The 24,897-nt window shown below is 39.7% G+C and overlaps 1 protein-coding gene and 1 long non-coding RNA gene across 3 annotated transcripts in view; one reads left to right on the top strand and one right to left on the bottom strand.

The window, feature by feature from the left end:
• Positions 1-1,955: 1,955 nt before the first annotated feature.
• VEGFC (vascular endothelial growth factor C) overlaps positions 1,956-24,897 on the bottom strand; it is a 40,234-nt gene continuing 17,292 nt past the window's right edge. Inside the window, exons 2-7 of one of the 2 annotated variants that reach the window (XM_083631288.1) lie at positions 17,378-17,600; positions 12,203-12,393; positions 9,897-10,048; positions 7,829-7,938; positions 7,249-7,582; positions 1,956-2,477 (exon numbers count right to left, since the gene is read on the bottom strand). In XM_083631288.1, the coding sequence (XP_083487414.1) occupies positions 2,363-2,477; positions 7,249-7,582; positions 7,829-7,938; positions 9,897-10,048; positions 12,203-12,393; positions 17,378-17,600 (1,125 nt within the window). In that variant the 3' untranslated portion in view covers positions 1,956-2,362. The remainder of the gene's footprint in view (positions 2,478-7,248; positions 7,583-7,828; positions 7,939-9,896; positions 10,049-12,202; positions 12,394-17,377; positions 17,601-24,897) is intronic. The other variant, XM_083631289.1, reaches the window with a different exon arrangement.
• On the top strand, positions 2,474-24,433 carry LOC310770539. The gene is made up of 3 exons (XR_014552248.1): positions 2,474-3,108; positions 5,468-5,574; positions 23,336-24,433. It is a non-coding gene; the product is annotated as an uncharacterized lncRNA (long non-coding RNA).

The following is a 24,897-nucleotide window of genomic DNA, read 5'->3' as shown; positions in this document are numbered from 1 at the left end:
GCACCCCTAATTACAACATTAGCAAATATCTGTATTTGCTAATATAGCAGTTCCTCCTTTGGGAAGAAGGTTCATATAAAAAATATAGTAAGTGAATTATATATATTTATCAACAAGTAGAACTGGATCAGGGTGCAGGTATATAAAGCAAGGGTCACAGATGGTGTGTTGACTATCCACAACTGGCGTTCCAGAACTACATTCTTCCTTCCGGCGACAGCTGTTGAAGAAGTACTTTTGCTGTCAAAAGCTTACAGATTTTGTAATGGCATTTGGTGCCAAAATCTTAAGTTCTTGGATGTTCTCAATGATTTTTTTAAAAACAGCACTACTTATTTATAGACATTCCTGTTGTAAGGAACACTACAAACAAAATAGAAATATGCACATTCCTGTGTTCATGATGATGCACAAATGCATTATCAAAAGGTTGCACACAGTATTTCAAATACTTTTGTGTGTGAATGGTATAGCAGATAGGAACAGAAAGACTGAGCAAGAGTAAACTGTATATACACAGGGATTTCTACAGTGTCTGAAAGTCCTCTTTGAACTAATATTGGATTAGTAATGCAATGATGCAGCTCTTTCAGACACAGGAAACAGAGAAACTAAAATCCGAAAAAAATTCAGAAGAGAACGCAAGCACTGCTTTCATAAAGTTATGAAAGTTTGCAGCCCATTTCTTGTACAAGTAGGCTTGTACAATTACCTCAGCAGAGCTGTGCCACCAAAGTGTACTGAGGACACAAGTATAAATAATTCACTCTGATCCAGAGCCCACTGTGCAATGTGCAAATGGATTTCCAGCCAAGTAGGGGCTTACAAACTTCATATGCAGGCCCCTTTGAGTTTGTGGAGTTGCATCCTTAATGGAAGTTACTGGCAATGCTTTTTGCCTACAAGGAATCTGTGGATCAGGTGATTATGTTACATTATGTAATCAGATGCATGAACGTTTCCTTTGGAAGATGTTTTGCATACATAATTGACTACTGAATTGTCTGTTTCATATGACACTCTTAAGGTTTTTGTGTTAAAAGATGCACCATGGCAGCATTAGATATATAGATGTTCAGAGTGCAAAATCTACCCAAAGATTCTTGGGGGCAATACTTCTAGGGAGAGAAGTAGAGCCAAGGGGATGGCCTCCAACTTAAAAGGGGAGTGGTTTACAAACCCTGCTAATGCTGTATCGCCAGCCTCAAACTTGCATGCTATAGTAGTAGGGCAACAAACTGTTCTGTTAGTCCAAATGGCATTGAGGGAGGTTAGACCTCCTTTCCATGCCATATCGGGTCAATGGTGGGTGTGCAGCAAGCTGTACAGCTAGCCTGAATCTTTGGATTATAGTGTTGTAGGCAAGGCTGAGCAGTAGAGAGAGAAAACATGTTAAGCATCTTCTTCTTACAGTTTGGGAGAATAGGGTTTTGTCCTGTTGAAGTGTGTTTGTGTGCAGACTGTTCTGTTACTCTAGCACTCTAGTCCCACTTCCCCCCATCACCAATAGGGCACTGAGCTGTTTCAAATATTCTGTTCCTATGGGAGGATTTTGCACATGTGCAACCCCTATTGGGAAGGTGTTTTTTTTATGGGGAGGCACGGTCTCTTTTTAAATAAGTAACATTTTCCTGCATACTTGGAGAGTCCTTTGAGTGTGTCAAATTCTGTCTCTGTATTTGGCAATCAGTATTTCACTGATTGGCAAAGGACAACCAAGTTTGCTCTTAGACTGGTAAATAGACTCTAAATAGCATAAGGTCAAACTCTGAAGTTTCATTGCTCAAAATATAACTTTTTACATGTTCAGTGTTATAATAATTATGTATTGCTGCCTCTAGCAGTCTTCATTTTATCTGGATTCCAGTAGAATACTTAAAGTTGCCATTCATCTTCCCCAATTGCAGCTATAGATATTAATTAATGAGATAGTACAGTGAACATGGTCAGCAGCATATAATACAATTTCATTTTATTTAAAACATATTTTGCATAATATAAAAATATTGATCACAGTGAGATTTAACAATTGTTACTGCTATAAACAAGAATGCAGTACAATATTTTTAATGGAAATAAATTATATAGTTATTATCTTTTTAAAAAATCACAAGGAAGAAAATGTAGGCTGTTTGGTCATTAGAAAAAAAAATCAAGTTCTTATTGAGTTCTTTATAATGAAGAAAATCCCAGGTTTTGTTTTCTACATTTGCTTTCCACACGTCTTAAGAGCACAAATGAGTCTGTGTCCAATAGTCCTATGATGTCTCTTTTGCACAGTAAATCCAAAATGTTAGCAGTCTTTTTTTAAAAAAAAACACAGGAAAAATGTACACCAATTTGTCAGATGGTATCTTCTTCACTAATTAATAAGTGGTCTTTTCCAATATGTTGGCACACAACGGCAAACTTCTTCACTGTAATAAAATCCAGGTTCACAGCGTTTCGTTCGAACTGTACACGGTGGTCTGTAGCAGCTGAAAGAAGTTGGGGGGGGAAACAGTTGTAAAACTGACATGAGAAATTATTCTGCCTATTCTGAAATCTACAATGTGCTCTTGGAAAAAAGCAATTAATCTATGCAAGGATTCTCTGTAAGGTGCGTGGATTCAAGTGGCTGGCAAACAGAACTGGATACTGTGGATACAGTTATAAGTCTTAATAAGTGCCCCGCCTACAGCTGCTTCTCTCTCTCATGTAAGCTCTCCATAAATGGAAAACACCTCACAGAGAGGAGCAAGGAAGAGGTGGGTGTAGTTCTGTGAATGATAGTTTCTAGCATCCTATGACGGAATGGATTTACCAGGGCTCTCTTTTTACTTAGTCATGTTGCTTTCGGAATAGGAATAGAACATAAAACTCAGCTACTGTTCTGCCCCCTCAACTGCCAATTTTCTGGCACCAATGGAAGACATGGGGGTTTGCCCTGGTCCTTTCTGGATTTTCATGCAGGATGAATATTTATTTTATTGTCACTTGTTGTAACTGAATTGTGAACTGTTCTGTTGTTGTTGTTCTAGTGTTGTTAATGATGCCTTGGATCCAAGGTGAAGTGTGATGTCAATATGAACCATCAAGATGAGGCAATCGCATATCTGACTCGCTGAGGTGGGTTCTGAAGCAAATACTTCTTCTGTGCACAGTGCTAATAATTACTCATTATCAAGTGACTATAACTATGTAACAACTTTCAAATATTTGAAAACGTTCTAGCTATTTACACAACTACTAACTTTTCTGGTGCTGAGCTTCTAATTGCAATATCTTCTAGTCTGAACAATTCGTAATTCTATCTTACAGATTCTATCTTACAGATTCTATCTTACAGATCAGAGTTATTTTCTTTCTTTAAAAAAAGCCAAGAATTTCTCTCTGAAATAGTCTAATTTTAAAATTACTCAAGCCTGTTTTGCTCATGTAGAGTTCCTGTAACATCAGTGGAAGCAATGTGCAGGTTCAGAGGCTTATATGTATAACATTATGAATTGAAAACGGGATGGAAAGACATCAGTAATTTATAGCACTTCAGTCAGGGAAGTAAAAAAGTACTTTACTAACCAACACTTCATGCTTAGAATATAAATATTTTGCATCAGTGGATAATTTGTTTCTACAGGGATTGCAGGACAAAGGCTATAAACAAGTTTGTCATAGCATGATAATTCCTTATGGTTGTTTTTAAAACAGGTTGACCTAACATAACCTCACACTGATAGTGCCAAATAGCCTCTGGTGTGTAATGTAGACAAAGCACTAGTCTTTTGCTATTTCAAACACTGGCAGCAAATCAAGAGCGAAAAGTATACGTTTCAAGTTTCAACACAGCTATATTTTAAATTTGTTTTAAAAATTGTCTCTGTTTTTATAAAAGATAGTTTAATGATCTCAATTAACATTCCTCCTGATTAATAGCTTATGCATTTCAGTTTACAAATAAAATATTAGATGTCTGCACAACAAAATCCACGGGGGGGGGGGCGGGGAGAGACTTCCTGGACAGAGGGAGGACACTCTCTTTCGTCTCTGTCCCTACATGCCTTTCCCTGCTCCAATCTAACTTGAACCCAGAAAAGTGCTGCTGTATCTGGATTTTTAAAAGTAGATTGGTACACCTACCTCCATGGACCCAGCTCTGGGGACAACCCCCATTTATTGAGCTGGAACTGCCCTGGTTGGGTTTGCTCTGAAAATGTGACTTTTAGAAGACATCTGAAGGCAGCAGCCCTATATTGGAAAATTTTTAATGTCTTATGTTTTTACAACTTTTTATATGCTGTAAACTGCCCAAAGTGGCTGGGGAAACTGAGCCAGATGGGTGGGGTATAAATAATAAAATTATTACTATTGTACTCATGGAGCACATGCTCTTCAAGGTAAACCCAGCCCACCTTGCTGTATTTCTTTTCCAGGCAAGTGCCCATCTGTTTTCAGTCGCAGAAGTATCCTTACTGTGTGTTTGTATGGGGTGGGGAACAGTGCTGAGGACATACATCTCAAGGCACCTGCCCTCTAAGTCTAATTCTCTTCCCCCTTGACACCCTGAGCCACTTCCTTCCTTCAGCCTTGTGTTGATTATACATGCACATTACTCTCTAGTGCCAATATTCGGTATTCAGTTCCGGACCCCTGTCTGTTTTTGAGGTGGTGACTTTTAAGTATGTAGGGAAATATTCATGTAGTGAAAGCAAAATAGAGAACTGCATTAGGGAAATTGTTTTGCAAAATGTGGAAATTTATCAACATTTAAATGGGAGAATCTGTTGCATCCTGTTTCAATGTCCAAAACAGCAGTGGCAGAAGCAGAGTAATGGCAGCACCAACAGTTCCCTTCCTAATAAACAAGAGACATTATTGGGGTTCAGGCATTCTATGAAAATCCCATGTGAGCATATCCCTCTTTGGGAGAATATGCAAACAGCCTTAGCTACTTTTGCAGAGGTTATTCAGGGAGATGTGCCATACTTTTTTGTACAATGGACTACATATCATGCTGTTTTCCTCACAGTAGAATCACATTCAGTTGTATGGCTTATTCTAGGTTGCTCTTGGCTCTGCTTTCTATAGTAAAAGTAATATACATAGTAGGCAGATAACTACTGGGAAGAAAAATGCTAGATAATGCTCATCATATGAACAAACTGTGCTGGAGTTACAGTGTTGTGGCTCTTCTCTGCATGAATCATACAGAAGTTAAAGAGGAATAAGTTCTTACAGTGCATTCATTTAACCACAGTGTGTGTGTGAACCTACATCTGAACAGTGCCAAATGGGTTTTAAGGACAGGAACAGGATGTAAGTTGGATTTGAAATCTACTAGGATGCAATTTTGCTAGTATATTTATTAGGAGTTTCAAATACAGCTAAGGATGGCACACGCAGAGAAATGTGTGTTCAAAAGGTTGTGTTTGAAACAGGAGATTGTATTCTATAAAAACTAATTTGATACTGTATTATATGTTTGTAACAGGATTATAGTTACACTGGAGCCAATTCTTGCAACAAATTAGCACAGCTATGAGGAAATCTGCAAAGAATGAGGAAGAAACATCCTGGGCCGACCTGTTCCATCTTGTGGTGAGCTTTTTTAAAATAACTTGTCACACTTCTTCAACTCATTTGTATATAATACACAATTCTAAATCTCAAGTTACACAACACCTACTGGAAACAAAACTACCTGGTGCACACATAATCCTAGAGAACATATTTAAAATTAGATTATAATGGGAAATAATCCATAATGGATTAATTATTCAACTATGAATTTACTCCTGAAGTTTCTTCCTATTAAATTAATCCTCATAACCATATTGTGGTAGGTCTTCCAATAATATCATTTTTCTAGCAAGTCTTTAATTGGCTTAAGGAGAATAACCTTGCTGGGCTGGATATGGCCTGTAGACTGTACATTGTCTCTGATGATTGTCAGAGCTGGAGACCATATGGTGTTTCCCCTTGAAAAAGCTTAAAACTTGCTGTATAATCTTAATAATACGCTTTTCTCCAGGTCCTAGATGACACTGTAAATAACAACTATTAGGTGACTTCCATAATTTTTTTAGGGATAATATCTGAAATCAATGCAATCTGGTATGTGCTGAAGAAAATGAGATTATTTAGTGGAGGGAACAGCACTGGTGAGAGCTCTGCTTTTGCAAACATCTGTATCATCAATGATACAGTTGTATACCGTATTTTTCGCTCTATTAGACGCACCGAACCATAAGACGCACCTAGGTTTTAGGGGAGGAGAACAAGAAATAAGAAAGCAACGCAAAGCCTCCTGAGGAAAGAGGGAGCGCTCCTCCCTCTTTGCTCAGGAGGCTTTGCGGAGCTACTCCTGAAGCCAGGAGAGCAAGCTGGATCGGTGCTCACCGATCCCTCTTGCCTTCCTGGCTTTTCCCCAACCTCCCGCAAGAGCCGCGCGCTCTTGAAAGGGAGTGTGGCTCTTGGGGGCTTTTCTGGGAGGTGGGAGAAGGGACAGAGCCACGCGCTCTGTCCCTCCCCCCCGCAAAAGCCAAGGATAGCTGCACGAAGCCTCCACAGGGCAGCAGGATGAAGGCTCCCCGCTGCCCTGTGGAGGCTTCGTGGGCTACCACAGAGCTGCTCAGGAGTGCGGGGCATCTGCGTGCAGCCTGCCCGCTGCTCCCAGGGCTTGAGGGGGATGCCCGGGTTTTCCTCCCCCAGCCCCAAAGAGCAGCTCAGGAAGCAGCGGACAGGCTGCACGCAGCCCGCCCGCTGCTCCCAGAGCTTGTCGGGGCTGGCGGGGGAAGCCCTGGTTGCTCTGCCGGCACCCGGGGTTTCCCCCGCCAGCCCCAAAGAGCAGCTGAGGAGCGTGCCACACTCCAGCAATTTAGCTCCAGGGACCACACATTCGCTCCATAAGACGCACAGACATTTCCCCTTAGTTTTAAAGAGGAAAAAAGTGTGTCTTATGGAGCGACAAATACGGTAATATTCTCAAAGATGGATTACATGGGCAGTGTAAGCATACATGACTAGTGTCAAACACACTTTCTGTTCAGATAGTCCATTCTGTATGACAAGTGACATGTTTTATCTCCAGACTAGTAAAGTACTTTGCCCTCTGTTTAACTCTGATAAGCAATCGACAACTGCTAGAGATCAAATATGTAGCATGATTATTAGAAAATTTGAGAAACTGTAACCAAAGTCTTTTAGCAGGACAAAAATAACATGTGATTTAATAGAAGTTACAACACAAAGTATTTCAGTTGTTTTAGTTACCTGCATGTCTGGTGATTAAATCTTTTTCCTTTCAAGAAGCACTTGTTTGGAGATTCTACACATTCACAAATACACTTTGCAGAATTTAGTGGCTGATGTTTAGGACATGTTCTTTTACATACACATTGGCACTTTTCTTCATCAAAATCCTTGTTGGGTCCACATGAGCTAGGCAGCAGTTTATTCTTACATGTACACTGGCATGATGTTCTATCCAGTTCTTTGTGAGGTCCACAGCTGGAAGGCCTCACTCCGCCTTTACAGACACACTGGCAGGTTTCTTCATCAAGCTCCTTATTAGGTCCACAGATATCATGGTATCCTTCAGCAGTGTCTATAAACACAGCAAACATTAGGAAAATAAATTTTGCTTCAGGCATTGCAAAAAGTGAAACATATCTGCTAGTTTCACATTTTTCATACCCACGTCTAAATCACTGAATTTGTAATGTGGAGTGAACAGCCAGTTATAAAGGATTAGAGAGTTCTTAATTTTAAAAAGTTTATGTGCATATAATTTTTATTTTGCTTGAATATTGCCACGTTAAAGGAATACAACTTCTATAGCATATTTGCTTACCAGTATCCCCAAGGTAAGAAGAAAAACTGAAGTCATGCTGAGCCAGACATCTGCAAATCTGATTATTCCAGATATGATTTTTGGGGCAAGTTTTGTTTGCCACATGACACCTAAGGATAAAATATTGCATTATTTAGTACACTGAAAATGCAAGACAAGAGTTTTTGTGCATGGGTCACAGATGCGGACAAATGCAACCTAAGATATATTTGATTCCATTCATTTTGGATAGAGATTTTTCTTCCTTCCTCATAATAGCAGAACCCATGGTCATCTAATTAAGCTGAAGAGTGGGAGATTTAGGACAGACAAAAGGAAGTATCATATTTTTCGCTCTATTAGATGCACCGGACCATAAAACGCACCTAGTTCTTAGGGGAGGAATACAAGAAATAAGAAAGCAATGCAAAGCATCCTGAGCTAACAGGGAGCGCTCCTCCATCTTTGCTCAGGAGGCTTTGTGGGGCTATCCCTGAAGCCAGGAGAGCCCTCCTGGCTTCGGCGAAAACAAGCCTACTGGCTTCCCCCCCACCTCCCGCAAGAGCAGTGCACTCTTTAAAGGGAGCGCTGCTCTTGGGGGCTTTTCTGGGGGTTGGGGGAAGGGACAGAGCCACACGCTCTGTCCCTTCCCCCACCTCCTGCAAAAGCAAGGGATAGCCACATGAAGCCTCCGCAGGGCAGCGGGATGAAGGCTCCCCGTGCCCTGCGGAGGCTGTGTGCGGCTAAGCCAGAAGCCAGGACAGCCATCGGGATTGATCCCGCTCACTGTCCTGGCTTCTTGCTTGGCCGTGCGCAGCCTCTCCTGGGCAAGGGGAGCCTTCATCCCCTGCCCGGGAGAGGCAGCCCGCGGCTAAGGCTCCCCTAAGAGCTACGCTCCCTTTAAAGAGCATGTTGAATGTGTGTGTGCGGCCTCCTCGGGGAAAAGCCCCCAAGAGCTGCACACACACTCCACGCGGCTCTTCAAAGGGAGCCCTGAGCCAGAGCCTCCCGCCTGTATTCACTCCATAAGGCGCCACACATTTCCCCTTACTTTTTAGGAGGGGAAAAGTGCATCTTATAGAGTGAAAAATATGGTACTTCTCACAGTGCATAGTTGAACTCTACAAGAAATAGATATGAACATCAGCTTGAATGGTTAACGGGGTACTGGACAAATTCAGAAAAGGTAAGAGCTATCAATGGCTACTAGTATGAATCGGGATTTACAGAATTAGTATTGCCTATTACAGCATACATTTGTTGTAAAGTGAAGTGGCATTGTTCACTCCCATTCCATTTCCACCCAATACATGCCACATCCTAAAAACCCCTTCAAAGTTCAGAGGGCCATAGTGGAACATTGGGAAATGCCTATTGCATCAATTAATCCAGTAAGTCTGTGGTTTAAACTCAATTTGCATACATTAAAACACTCAGGGTACTGAGCTCTAACGTATACAAAATGTCTCCTCTGGAAAATTCCCCACAAACTGTTTTATGATTTTTGTGTGTTTTTTCCCATTCTTCTGTATACAACTCAGTATGTTTTGAAATAACAATTAAAAGAATTAAGCAAGCACAGTCTGAAAGAGCACACCTCGGACTTCAAATTGATTTATAACACTTTGAATTTACATGCAATTCACAATAACTAAAATATGTTGTATTGTTGCTACCGCCACATTCTATGATTCTTATTCAGTATTCAATACTCTGGCAAACGGTTGTGGAAGACTATTCATAATTTAGGTTGAAAATACTTCTTAATATCAAAACAATTGTTTATTTAATTTAAAAACTAGCTTGACTAAATATCTGAAGTGTTGCAGTCCTTTCATGACTCAAACTGATAAGCCACACTTTTTGATGTTAGGTTCACACTCTGATACATGAATCTGCATAAATTTTTGCATAAAGCTAATGATGGCATAACCTTGTCTTCTGATTTTTTTTAAATCAACTAAATAACTTTTTCCTAAAATTTTGTATAACTTTATAATACACTTGTTTAAATATTTGTCACCAGTAACCTGCCTTGTATGCTAGAGTTTTCAAAACAGAGTAAGAAATGTGCAAATCTAATACTTACTGTGTTTGTGTAACTGACAAGGACCTTCTAATGATTGAATGAACTTGTCTGTAGACATCAAGTTTGGACATGCATCGGCAGGATGTATGATTCGCGAAACTGATTGTTACAGGTTTGGGACCATGAGACAGTGGCACAGTTATTTCAAATAACTACACAAAAATAAAAGGGGAAAAAACAGAAATAAAAGTTTTTATTACAAGCAAAAATGAGAGCAATGTGTTAGCATGCTGCTTATAATGTTCTTAAAATGTTTTAATTACTTGAACTGTTTCAGAATGCTTAAATAAACCTGTGGATGTGTTTGATGCTCTGGGCTCCTTTGGGAGAAAGAGCAGTTAATAAATACAATAAATAAATCTATATCTCTTTTAAATCGGAACCAGCGAATGTCTGGAGGTGGTTGGAGGATAGATGGCAGCTAACAGATTGAGGTTGAATCCTGACAAGACAGAAATACTGTTCTTTGGGGACAGTTGGTGGGTGGGTATGGGGGACTCCCTGGTCCTGAATGGGGTAACTGTCCCCCTGAAGGACCAGGTGTGCAGCCTGGGAGTCATAGCTGTTCATGGAGGCCCAGGTCAATTCTGTGTCCAGGGCAGCTGTTTACCAGCTCCATCTGGTACGCAGGCTGAGACCCTACCTGCATGTGGACTGTCTCGCCAGAGTGGTGCATGCCCTGGTTATCTCCTGCTTGGACTACTGCAATGCACTCTACATGGGGCTACCTTTGAAGGTGACCCAGAAACTACAACTTATCCAGAATGCGGCAGCTAGACTGGTGACTGGGAATGGCTGCCGGGACTGTACAACACTGGTCCTAAAGAATTTTCACTGGCTCCTAGTACGTTTCTGAGCACAATTCGAAGTGTTGGTGCTGACCTTTAAAGCCCTAAATGGCCTTGGCCCAGTATTCCTGAAGTAGCATCTCCACCCCCATCACTCAGCCCAGGCACTGAGGTCCTCCTCCAAGGGTCTTCTGCTGGTTCCCTCACTGTGAGAAGCAAAATTACAGGGAACCAGGCAGAGGGCCTTCTCGGTAGTGGCTCCCTCCCTGTGGAATGCCCTCCCTTCAGATGTCAAGGACTACACAACTTTTAGAAGATATCTGAAGGCAGCCCTGTATTGTGAGGTTTTTAATGTTCAATGTTTTATTATGTTTTTATACATGCTGTAGGCCACCCAGAGTGCCTGGGGAAACCCAGACAGATACATGGGGTATAAATAATAAAATTATTGTTTGTTGTTGTTAATTCTTTTGTGGTATGGATGAGAGGGGTAAGTTCCTTAATAAAGGTGGCAGAATAATTTGTGCATGGAGTTGCTTATAAAAGTGAGGAATATACTAATGTAGCCCCATTAACTTTAACTACTATGTGTTCAGGAAATAGATCATCTCCATGCCTAAGAACTAATAGCAGGCATTCACCTATATGGGAGAAATTAAATGTATGAGCCCAGCCTAGTGAATTACTATGAACAGGACACTTTAACATCCCTCTGCAAACTGCTTGTGTTCCATCATGTTTGAAAGCGGCCACCATTATCCGAGTCCCAAAGAAAACAGCAATTAACTGCCTAATTACAAAAAAACCAGCCGTACAAGGTGAATGATGTAAAGAATGTCACATTATTGGCCATATTTGGACATTCTTTTCACAATTAATACTAACATGTGGGACCATGCTGTGAAACTGTGCACAAAATGAAAACATACAGAAATGTATGTTTGAAGGCTTTACCTTTCCTTTAAGTGTTTGCTTGGTCACATGGTTGCCAGAGGAAGGGGCTACTCAGTGTGACCCTGCTTATGGCTTGTGTGCTGGTACAGTGGTACCTCGGGTTACATACGCTTCAGGTTACATACGCTTCAGGTTACAGACTCCGCTAACCCAGAAATAGTACCTCGGGTTAAGAATTTTGCTTCAGGATGAGAACAGAAATCGTAATCCGGCGGCTCAGCGGCAGCAGGAGGCCCCATTAGCTAAAGTGGTGCTTCAGGTTAAGAACAGTTTCAGGTTAAGAACAGACATCTGGGACAAATTAAGTTCTTAACCTGAGGTACCACTGTATTAACTAATAATAAAATTAGGTCCCCAAATAATGATATAGTGCTGGGAGATTGGGACAGAATGTTGGGATTCTTATAGTTCTACAACAAATGCATTCATATTATATTTTACAATGTAAACAACAGAGCAATGTATTCCTTTTAAAGCAGATCCAAATTTCAGTGCATATTTCAATCACATGCAGACACTGAGAGCTTAAAACAAACCCAGAATGTAGCTGAGATAACAACCTACCGTTTTACTGATGAAGCTTGTGCTGATATTCATGCACTGCAGCCCTTCACTATTGCAGCAACCTCCACATCTGTAGATGGACACACATGGAGGTTTAAAGAAGGTGTTTGTTGTTGCTCCATACTCTTTCCCCACATCTACACATACCTCACGTGGCATGCATTGAGTTTTTCTCCACTCATTATCAATACCTGCCAAGTTACAGGGAAAGCTCATAAGTTATAACACAGGTTTTCTTAATAGTTCAAAATCAGATTCCCCTGAAAGTAGTTAAAACTTGCTTATTAAATGAACCATGTTTATATAGAAACTGAGTTCTGTAAAAAGCAAACACAACTGCAGCAATGACAACCAAAATATCAGAGTTCTTTAATGCTAGTTCTCTAACAGTAGTCTTATTACCAGGGCTTATCCACACTAACCTCCAGAGCTTTCCCTGTGCAAACCCGCTCTTTAAAGCTGAATTGTGGAAAACCTGGATTGTCATTTGTTGTGCTTCAGCTTTAAAAGTGGGGAAAACTCCAGGGCGAAAGAAGAGCGCTTTGAGATGAAGCTTTAAAGCATGGACCTGTACCTGGAAACAGCAGGACAAAATGTAAGTGGGGATAGGTCCTTAGGTACACTTGAGCCACTGGTGCAAATGCTTTGTGGAGCAGGCTAGAATAGTCTCTAGAAAAGGCACTGGGGATCTAAAGAAGGGCAGAGCAAGCAGGGGGTGGGGCTTGCAGGTGGATTTAGGGAAGAATAGGAAGAAGAAACAGGAGCAATAAAGAAGAGAAAGGTATGGCAGCTAGAGACCAATGAAAGAGTATCAGAAGGCAAGTCACATAAATTAAGGGAAGGCCAAAAAGAAGGATTCTGAGAAGGAAAGAAAATCTGACAGATGGAATGGCAGAGAACAGAGGTAGATATGCATTGGAGCATTAGAGCTGAGGAATCACCTACTGGCTTGAAATAACCAACCATTTGCTCGTAGGTTTCTAGCACTTATAAATGATTATTGAATGGTTCCTTAGCAAGGTTCCAATAGCTGTGAGAAAACCTAGCTGGAAAAAATCTACAGAAGAGAAGAAAACTGATGTTGCTTACCTTTAACAGATGTTGTTTGAGTGGTCATATATGTAGTCACAAAAAGGGGATCTGTGTCTGTGCAGAGCACCATCCTGGAACTTTCTAGAACTCAGGCCTGAGAGCTGATGCTCATGCCCCTAACCCTCAAAAGGGAGATATATCTCTTTTACATATGCCTGAAGGGGCAGTACGTGCACTTCTATTCAGTTTCTTCATGATTGTTGTGAGAATATCCCACCAAAAGAAAGGAGGCACCTGCAGTGGGAAAGGAGGGTGGATTGTGACTTCACAGATGATCACTTGAAGAACATCAGTTACAGGTAAGCAACGTGTTTTTCTTCTTCATAGACTCTGTGCAGCTACACATATGGAAGACTAGCAGCCAACATACATGGAAGGAAGCGCTGGTGTTATTATTGGGGGGGGGGGGTTGTCCAGAAGAGCTCTCCCAAAGATTGAGTGAGAGGTTATTTTCACTTCCAACACATAATGCTTTATTAAAGTGGAAAGGTAGAACAATATAGCCACTTTGCAGAGTTCTGGTAATATTGTTGGCATCCATCTGTCTCAAGAGACAATGGAGTGGACTTCTGGGGATGAAGTCAAACTGCTGCAATAGCAGCACTGACGTGACCTACCTGGGGCGCAAGCCTGGGCATTGTGGATGGATATCCTGGGCTGCCCAGACGACAAGAGCCCTCTCTCGGCCTCGCTGATATAGTCCAAAGGAAAGCAGAACAATATGCTTGGGACCAGCTTGGCTGCAAGAGATGCCAGAAGGAGGCGTACAAGGCGCCATCCGTTTTAATGTAATGAAATACCCTAGAAAAAAGGTAGCAGCATCTGGGGAAATGAACGCTATTGGGAAGAAAAACAAAAGGCCCTTTTCAGATTCTCATAGCAAGAAAAAAAATGCTTATGTTGTTGTAAAAAGCAACTGTTCTGTCCAGATAGAAAACTAAAACCCCTCCAATCATCTATGTACAGACAAGACTGGAACAATGAATCCACAAGACTGGAACCATCAAGTCCCTTTGGAGAAGAAAATGTGAAACAATCTAAAGGAGGACAAACCACAAACTTTCTCTGTCGCCATTCAAATAAGTTGAATAAAAATGCAGAGCACATTGTTCACCAAGTGTCCTTGCCAACATGTGTTCACCAAAAAAGATTCTGAAGAAGAACACATCCTGAAGCTGAAATGAATTCAGGGAAGCTCACACCAGCAGAGTAAGAACTGAAGGAAACTCCAGGACTGGACACTGATACTGGGAATTGTAAACTGTTAAGACCTTTAAAGGAAAATGTAACAAATGAATGACCAAACACTTAACATTACTTCTATAGGATGGTGTAATGAAGAACCCAGATGTTAAGAATAGCTAAAACCTGAACAGCAGGTTGAGCAGATAATCTGAAGTATGATTAGTGGAGTTTGCAAAAGTAATAAGAATTGAATCTATTTCATTGTATAGGATTGTCTCATGGAAGAATATCATTTTAGAGATCCCTAAGGAAGCTGTATATTCAGGCTGTTAGGCTCATCATTAGTGCATTTTGGTGCACTAAGGTCAATGGGGATGCAGTTTGTTCCATTGAGTGACACCATATGTAGCACTCTTGGAATGATGGAAAAGCGCAGGAAGATATATAGAGAGGTTCTTTCAGTGGTGGGGATCTTGATCTGCTCTGCTGCAGAATTAATGGTATTTAGAGATGGTGAAAAGGTCCATCAGGGGATAACCTTAGCGACTGAAGCAGATATCAAAGGTTCAAGGACTTGAACAAGTTTGTGTCAGCCTTGTCTTTTTCCAAAATTGATTCCAATATTAATAGGGAATAGGGAATGATGATGTTGAAGCCAATACCACCAGTACTGGAAGTTTTTAGAACTGAAGGAATAAAACAGGATACTGTTGCAGGAAGTGGCACTGATATTGAAGCTTGAAGCTGTAGTCTCAGGGTCCAGAGTTAGGGTTCAAGATGAGATGTTCTGAACAAGAGCAGTCAGCAGGTCGGTAGGAGTTTCAGCAAGGTCAAACTTGGAAGTGGTGCAGGGCTTGCTACTTGTGTTGAGGCAAGTGGTTTAGGATGATAGTAGTATAATTGTAATGCTGCTTTCCCTTTGATTCATGAACGGGAAACCTTTTTTGGATGAAACCAATTCTATGGGCTCAATTCTTTCCTTTTCAGTCTTTGTCCTTAAGTCTATTGCTAAGCAGAGACTGATGAACTGACACCTGGGTCAGAAGGTTAGTAGGGACAGTGGATAAACTGAGACTGGGGACAGATATATTGTCTCTATGTAGGAAGTCTTGGGTACCATACTTTTTGTGGTCTGCAAAGCTCATTCCACATAGATAAGAACAGCAATTCCTATGAGCTTGCTTAGTGCAGTTTTGGCAATGAACAGGAATCAACTGTTTAGCTTCCTAAACTGATCAGATAGCACTTATTATCCTGCTTTAAACAGCTTGCTATCAGAGGTGGGAATCTTCCTCCCACAATTTCAGCACTTCTTAAGAGAGATCAGCTGCACCATAGGTGCATGGGGACAAAATGCAAGGGCAATACTACCAAATATAAATGTAGCTAGTGATTATTTTTAAAAAAAGTTAGAAAGCAAAAGCACAAAGGAAGTTTTTTTTTTTTTTTACTAAAATAGGGTGAAAGGAAGGACGTAACAGAATTCAATGAAGAGCAATTTCCTGAGAAAATTTTCCATTTTGTTGCCTTTGTGGTAGGCAAAAGAGAAATGAGTGGGAAGGCACATAAGGCATGCATGATTAGAAAACAGCTTCTGATGAATGGGTGGGGGTGGGCATGACACCAGCATCTGGCCATGAGCTCTAGAAAGTTTCCAAATGGTGCTTTGCTCAGCTGCAGAACCCATATATGTGCCTGCACAGAGACTACAAAAAAACAGGGCTGGAATGAAAGTACTATAGATCCAGACCTATTTCCAGATAAAGGCTTCCTTGTTGTAACTTCCCACAAGTCTAAAGCTAGCTATCCAAACTGGAATGGGATGATAAATCCTCCTCCTAGTCTAGGACTGGGACGCAAAATGAAGGCTGCAGTTTTAACCCCTTAATGTTGGACTAGGTGGGTGGGTGGTTGTGCTGCATCAGCTGGCCTCCTACAAGTGCAACCTCCCACTTCTGTCCACGAAACTGCTGGTAGTATCCCTGCCAGTGGGCCCAATTGCTGTGCCAGCCTGCAACTGGAGCATGAATAGGGCCCTATCTGACTGCCCTATTCCCTTTAACTGCTACCACCAAGAACACACATGGCAGTGGCAGCAGGGAGCTAGGATTGCTCTATTAAGTTGTTACATCCAGAGACTGCATCAGGAGGTACACCTGTCAAATCATGTGAATCAAATGACTCCTAGATATCAGCAGATAATACTTCCTGCTTCTTTGGTCTGAATAATTTGTCAGACAAACTGCCAGGTGAGCAGTGTACTTCACATTTGGTCTGCCCTCTTTTTCCTAGATTAGATTTCACTCTGTCTGCCATGCCTAGGTTGCTGATCTTGGTCTTGGAAAAAACCTGCACACCTCACCTATTTTTCACTATGTACCATATTTTTCTGTGTATAAGACAATGCTTTTTGCAAAAAGAAAAGTCAAAAATGGGTTTTTCTTATATATGGATGGTGAATGCACAGGGAGGTTTTTTCCTCCCCCAAAAAGCTGAACAATTCTGGATGATCTCGGGTGTTGGTGGGGCATGCTCCACTGCTGCCAACACATGCATGCACAGACCCCCACTACTGGGGGTTGCTATGCTGGTACCAGTGCTTTGAATATTTAATAAAATATCAAAGTTGTTCTGTTTGATGTTTAAAATACTGATTTCATGATTTTGGGTTAAAAAGGGGGGGTTGCCTTATACATGTGGGCATTTTATACACAGGAAAATATGGTAGCTCAAAAAGCTGCAAACAGTTATGGAATTTCTTGTTATTAGTGAGGGTTTGAGGTTCTGACTATGCTGAATTATGCTTCAACATAACATTTTAGCAGTTTTGTTTTCAGCATTTAAATTTTAAAAAACTGATTTACAGTATCTGGTGGACATTAAATTTTCAACACTTACTTTTCAAGATCTCGGGATTGTAATGTGCCGCAGCAAATTTTACTGGATTTGAATCCTCTGATCTTGCATCGAAGCTGGACTGTTCCCTATTGTGTTGCCAGCTCCCTTTTCTCAACTGACATTTGAACATTTTCCAGTATTCTGGATAAAGTACTGTCATGAGTTCATCCACACTGGATACAGACCGCAACTGCTCCTCCAACTCTTTACTTGCATGAGTCTGCTAAAAAAGAGCAAAAATAATTACTTTCCACATTATACAAATGTTTATATATATATATATATTAATATGATCAACAGCAAGTAAGGAAGTCTCTTCCCCTATAGAGACTTCATTATCAAAAATGCATTTAAGTCTGTCTAACTATCTTCCTACCTTCTTAGTTTTGTTAAGGCTGTTATGAAAGTACAAGGAGGAAACAATATATTGGCTTTGTTAGCCCAGTATATTGCCATTATTGGTCCAAACAAACTGCCATTGGGGACACTTACAAATGAACACTAACACCAAATCTAGTTTTAGGCAAACGTGAATAAACTACAAACACTGATTCTTCATTCAATATCACTTAGGCTGCAATTCTATGCACGCTGATTTAGAAACAAGGCAGGTAATGCCAGCTAAACTTATAGAGCCTTCAAACATTGATTTTGTGTCCCACTATGGCAATGATTTAGCTTAAAAACAGTGCACTTTAATCTGATGAAAAGAAACATTTAAAAATTAACTAAGAACCAGAGAGAGAGAGAGAGAGAGAGGAAATGCAGTGAAAAAGGCAGCAAGGGGAGGAAGAAATAAAAGCAGGTGAATGATCTTTTCTGAATTTCATTATTCCATTTTGTATAACTATATCATTGTATACTTTTAATACAGTGGTACTTCGGGTTACAAACACTTCGGGTTACAGACTCCTCTAGCCCAGAAGTAGTACCTCAGGTTAAGAACTTTGCCCCAAGATGAGAACAGAAATCGCATGCCGGCGGCAGCGGGAGGCCCCATTAGCTAAAGTGGTACCTCAGGTTAAGAACGGTTTCAGGTTAAGAACGGTCCTCCGGAATGACTAACCAGAGATACCACTGTATAAATATATATTAAATAATAGTTTTTAAGAGTACACATTTACAATACACCTTCTGGATTATGCTGAAGCAGTCTTTTTGAATTTGCAGTATGTCATGCAATTAACATGGAAAAAAATACTTTTTTCAAGGTAATGGTCTCAAATATTTAATGCCTTCACCCTAAAGGAATTTCAGTCACATATGAAATTCTCCTTTATTCTATCTTGTCATAATATAATAGCCTTGTTGGCTGATGAGCTTAGAATTAGATTTAAGCTACTTCAGGTGCAAGTAAGTTTATTTTGCATGAATAATTGGGGAAAGTATATACATTGTATATATTGTTACCAAAAAACCCCCCAGCAACTGTAAAAATAAATAAATCCTGAGTTGCTTAATGAAATAAATGCTCAAGCATCTGCTCAATCTAGCAGTACAAACTAAACGTAGTTTATACTTTCACACCATGGCTTTTTTCTTTAAGTCATCCCTGGTGCCCATTATTAATTATAAAGGTCAAAGTACTTAATACTTGGCTGAGCCTGCAACTCATAATTGATGGTGTGACATGCAATAATACAACTTAATGGATTTATAGTGATCATAGTTGTCAGCACATTTCATTTTCAAGGATTTGTTGTGAGAGGCTTTTAATGGAAAAGTGAAGTCTATAAACCTTTGTGTTCATTTACTTGTATGCAGGACAAATTGGTTAATGGAAATGTATTAAGAGGGGCCAAAATATGTGTTTATATGGTTGGCTGCTGGTTAGCAGAGACAGAATTATAGCTGTTGGTGCTTGGTGTTTGTGGAGTCCACCAGAAGAAGACAACAATGATAGAAGAAGGGCATTGGAGAAGAAAAGGAAGTCCTGAGAAGCAGGCTTGGTTGCTGGCTTAGTCACAGACAAAGAGAGAACCTGTAATCCATGTCCTGAAAGAGAGCAGTACTGCACTGCTGGCTCTGAACTTCCAATGCCACCCCAATTTTGAAACTGCAAAATTTTGACAACCATTTTATCCAATCATTATGTTATTAACAATTTTATGTAACAATGCATTTTTAGAAATGGAATGTTTTCTGTGGAAAATGTTCTGCCACATATTATTCCCCAGTTACAATTCAAAACTCAAGCTATATGCCTGGTCTTCTCCTTGCCTACAGAGACACATACTTGGGAGGTAAAGTGCCTTGCAGTGGTGAGATGGAAGGCTATCAGTTACTTGACAGAAGGCAGAATGCAAGTGCTGTTTAAACCTTTAAATAGTAGCTTGTGTTAATAAAAGGGAAGCATCTGTTCTTCATCAATTAAAATATTATCTTTCACATAGTTGTATTATATTTTCATTATGATATTATCCTTATTTACTATATAACATTTTAATTTGTGATAATTTAATGGCCCACAACTCAAATGAATGTTGCTCATCTCACTTCTTACCACTGTTTATAAAATGCTATGAATTAATAAGCAACGTTCTTTCTCTGGCATGTGTCTGAATGGTAATAACTAGAACTTTTGACTAAACAGAAGTAAACTATAGCCCAAATGTTTAACAAGAGACGATCAAAGTATGTGAAGTAAGCAAATATAAAGAGCAATTCTGGAGAAAATCCACCCCCGCCTTAGTCCATGAGTAACATGCAATAAGTTCCAATGCAAATGCTGAACTTTATTCCAAAACAAATGGAATAATGTCATAAGGCATGGATTCAGAACTGTTAAACAATCCTTGTACAGTTTACAGATCTGAACAGAAATATTAATTGGAAGACCACCTACTTTGTCATGTTGCCTTGTTCTAACAAATATTTCAAATTTAAGCATAGTAGGCCATGAACAAAAAACCTACACCAAGGATTGCCAAGCCAACAAATGGCTCAGTTCAAAAATAGTGAAAAGAATAGTCAATAATGACAACATAAATTAACTCCCAATAATTCAGTGCATAAATAACATCTCAAAAAGTAAGAAGGAATGTAAAGGTAGTGATAAGCCAAGCATAAACATAAAAAGGAAGACATTTTATTGGATTTGTCTTTTTCTGTAGAAGGCCCTATGTCTGCGGAAACATGGTGGGCTTCACAAGCCTGCAGGTCACCTTATAAAATAATCAGGAATGGCACAGTGAAAAAATATTTTTGCCATTTCAATGACATTTTAACTTGCAATCCACAAGCCATTTAGAATGGATCTGCCCCTCCCACACAAATTAGTATCAAAGACTCCCACAAGCAAAACCAAGTATTTCACAAGTCAGTTCTGAAATGTGGATCACGAGTGTTATTGGCTTTTCTTTCTTCTTGTAAATGTACCATCTGCTGCAAATATTGAGACTGCTGTTTATATATACATTCACTGTAAAATACCTCTGATGATACAAAGGCTATTAGATGAAGGAGAAAACTGGTTTTAACATAGGCATTTGTAATCGCCACACCATCTGCACAAGGAGGCATGCAGCCATGGCTTCCAGCTGAAGGAAAACCAAGTGAATAAAATTTCTCTAAATGAGATTTTACTGCCTACATCATTGCTAACCCAAATATTATATAATACTTTTTGTATGGAAATCAAGTTCTTTCCTTTTAAGTCATTTGGAACCTTTTCTTTATCTTACTGCCAATGGATGGAGAGTGGTCTACTGTATAATCTGCGTTGGAGAAATTGCCATTTTGCTACAAGAGAGTAAGAATCTCTCTTCTAAACCTTCCTCTCCAACAGCACTGTCCTGTAATGGAAAGTGCTACATATCCTGCACATTGAAACATAAGCTAGGCAATGTTTCTATTTACATTCCATTAACAGGTAGCTATTTAATAATAGCATTTCAGTATTAAAAATTGGCACTCTATTTGCAATCTTACCTTTCAGTGTTCAAAGAAAAATGTTTTCTGAAGAAAAAATGTGAGAAATTCAGTTTTATTTTACTATTTATTTCAGTTCAGATTACCAGTATTTTCACTGTAAAGGAACATGCAAAAGGTAAAACTGAAATATTTTAATATGTTTTATTTTTATTTCATGACTGTCTAGTCCAACATTTTGATATTTCAAACAACATATCTTTCTTTGTAATTCAGGGTTATAAGTATTATGGGTGTGTGCAAAGTTTCAGTCAAGAACTAATTCTGTTTAAGTGTTCCACTTAAATATGCTATAAGCTGCATGATTTATCAAATCCAGTATATAAACAGAATAGTCTGGTCTTACGTTGAGAACAGTTAAATATGGTTCTTGTGTAACATGTAAAAAAGTTCAAGAAGCAAGTTAAGATGAAATATTTCCATGAGTATTTCTAACATTTTACACAGAGAGAAACTTCCAGGCAGACACTAGAAATATTATAAAAGGTCACTGGGTGTCAGTTGTTAATTTACAATGGCTAAAAAGTCCAATTCCAGATGTTAATAAGTTCTCACATTGAATATATTAAGTGGTCACTGTGCTTCCTGCATGTAATAACCAAAATGATTTATGAAACAGCTGAATTCATTTAAAAAATTTCTTCAATTTTCCATAATTTAAAGCTCTGCCCATCATACAAACCAAAGAAAGAGTTTGTGGAAAACTTTTAATTGAACACCATGTTTACTTGCACACCCAAAATAAGAAAATAATAGAGAAATGAGATATGCTAATATCTTCAACCTAGTAGACCTAAATCAGAAGTACAGCATCCCATTCTACCTGCATAGTCACATCATATATTCCCCTCTCTGTACAGATATGTAATATCCCTACTTTATAGCTGAAAGCATATCCGGCAAACTGTAGAATATAATTATTATAATCAGATGATATACAGGTAGCTCACATCTTATGCAGGGGTTACGTTTCTTGCCATTGAATGTACAGTATAAGCAAAACTGTGTAAGGCCGGAATACCCCCAGATACCATGTGAGACCAGCATAGAAAGGTACCATCTGGATCCAGCCTTGGATAGAAAGCTACTCAAAAAGGAAGTGTCACTCCTGGATCTTTTCAGCATTTCTTGAAAGTTTTATGGTGATTTTTTACTTAAGATCATTCTGAACACAGAAAAAAGTAAGGTGCATTTATTTATTTATAATAAATATGGCATAAATAAATAAATGCCAGGGATTTATTTATTTTTTAAGCTACATTTGCCTCCAGGCTTTCTCCTGCAAACTTTGTTTGCACATTATTTTTTCTAAATGCACTCATATTCTTGTGATGTGTCTTTTGAAATAGGCATATCTACAAGAAGTAACTGGAACGGAGAGTATGGCCATATAAGGACATCTTTTAATCCTAATCTTCCTTTAATGTGCATTTCAAGAAAAAAAAATCCAGGATCACTTATTAACTGGAAATCTGATACTGGTATGCTGACAATAAGCACTGCATTGCATTTGGTCTTTATTAATTAATTAATTAATTAATTATGTATGCCACCTTAAACCCACGGGTCTCAGGGCAGTTCACAGGACAGAATTTGGTCTTGTATGCTTCCTGTTTTTTTTTTGTCTTCACCTGTTCTTCTAAACCCAATCCAAACTGTTTGGCCCTGATTTGTTCAAAGTGTCATTTGCCAGTTTGGATGTAACAGCAGGCTATCATACATAATTAATTGATTAATATTATTACTAGTACTACTTGTACTTTCTTTTTAACCACCCTATTTCTGAAGATCACATGACCTTGTAAAGTATGAAAGCAACAATAAAACATACCCAAATAATACAACAAAGAATCTTAAGATGTCAACATATTAGCATAATATTAAATATTCTGTATCTGGATTAGCATCATGTTACTCGCAGTAAGGATTAGAGAGGGTGAGGTTGGTTTGTTAGTGGAAGAAGATCCAGCTGGCCTCCTGATTCAAATTTGCTTTTTTTCATTCTCCCTCCCTCCCACCTCCCAAAAGGGATGTTGTCCTGCAGGTCTCAGCCAAGGATGAGCAGCCAGAGCATGAGATGCTGGCCAACAAGATATCATAGAATCACAGAGCTGAAAGGTGCCCTGAGGATTATCTAGTCCAATCCCCTGCAATGCAGGAATATTTAGCTGGCCCGTACAGGGATCGAGCCTGCGACCTTGGCATCACAAGCACCACACTCCAACCAACTGAGCTAACTGGCAGGTATTCAATGGACCATAAGATGGAGCAGGCCAATTCGCTCATTGCACTGCTAAATAAACAAATGGTTGTGCAGTACCATGTTGTGCTTATGTACTTGGAACTGAATGGATGCAAGTAGTTTGATACCCCCCAGGTGAAATTCTGCTCTGGTACAGAACTGGGCCGCTCTCAAGTGAGAGATAGGAGGGGAGTATTAGATGGCCCGGTGGGTATGGGGCATGAGCCCATTAGTGCTTTAGAGATGGGAAGAAAAACATCCTTTGTATGTGGGTTGTAATCCTGTTGAGTATGAATGGTTTATGTGTGAATAGGTAGTATCTGAGGTAGTGAATGACTGTACTGGTTGTGTGAGATGGATAGTAAGATTGGATGAGTAATTGTATGAATAATGTGATTGATTGTAATTTCATACTGCCTTGTAAAAGGTTAAAGGTAAAGGGCCCCTGGACAGTTAAGTCCAGTCAAAGGCAACTATGGGGTTGTGGCGCTCATCTTGCTTCAGGCCAAGGGAGCCAGCGTTTGTCTGCAGACAGCTTTTCGGGTTGTGTGGCCAGCATGACTAAACCGTTTCTGTTGCAATGGAAGCCAGAGCGTGCGGAAACACAGTTTATCTTCCCGCTGCAGCAGTGCCTATTTATCTACTTGCACTGGTGTGCTTTCAAACTGCTAGGTTGGCAGAAGCTGGGACAGAGCAATGGAAGCTCACCCCATCACGCAGATGTGAACCACCAACCTTCTGATTAGCAAGTCCAAAAATCTCAGTGGTTTAGACCACAGTGCCACCCGCGGGCCTTGTAATGCTCTCTGAACTTACTTGATATTGTTTTTATGTATAGGGATATTGCTGCTGTGTTTGTGGTTTTTCTTATGTAAATCATTTGACATAGTTTTAATGTACTTATATTTTTATGATTGCAAACCACTTCAATATCTTCAGATAATATAAGCTGCCTATATTTTTTTGGGGGGGGGGCGGGAATTAAGTTAAATTAAGCTAATCCAGAGAGTCTTACCTCAGAAACTCAAAAGACAATATACTCTGACGTTTCAACTTCCTCCAAAGGCTTGAGTAAATAAATATGTCATTAAAAGAGGCTGGAAAGAGCACTGAGGGACCCAGAGTGAGGGAGTTCCAACCAAGATATAGGTTGAATACACCTTCATGTGTGTGAAGTTGAGAAGAAGCAGAAACAGATATGAATCACTTGAGCTTACGGTTCATTCTTAACTCTCTGAACTATAGAAACATTTGCATTCAAGCTTTCCTTTTCTGTCTGAATGCACTCTCTGTTTTATTCATCTTACGCCAATTGTAAGACCTCCTTGTACAAGACTGTGTATTTTAT

This window comes from Podarcis filfolensis (assembly GCF_964270895.1).
Source record: "Podarcis filfolensis genome assembly, chromosome: 9".
Taxonomy (NCBI): Eukaryota; Metazoa; Chordata; class Lepidosauria; order Squamata; family Lacertidae; genus Podarcis; species Podarcis filfolensis.
Note: the sequence above shows the minus strand (reverse complement) of the source record. Positions and strands in the feature narration are given on the sequence as shown.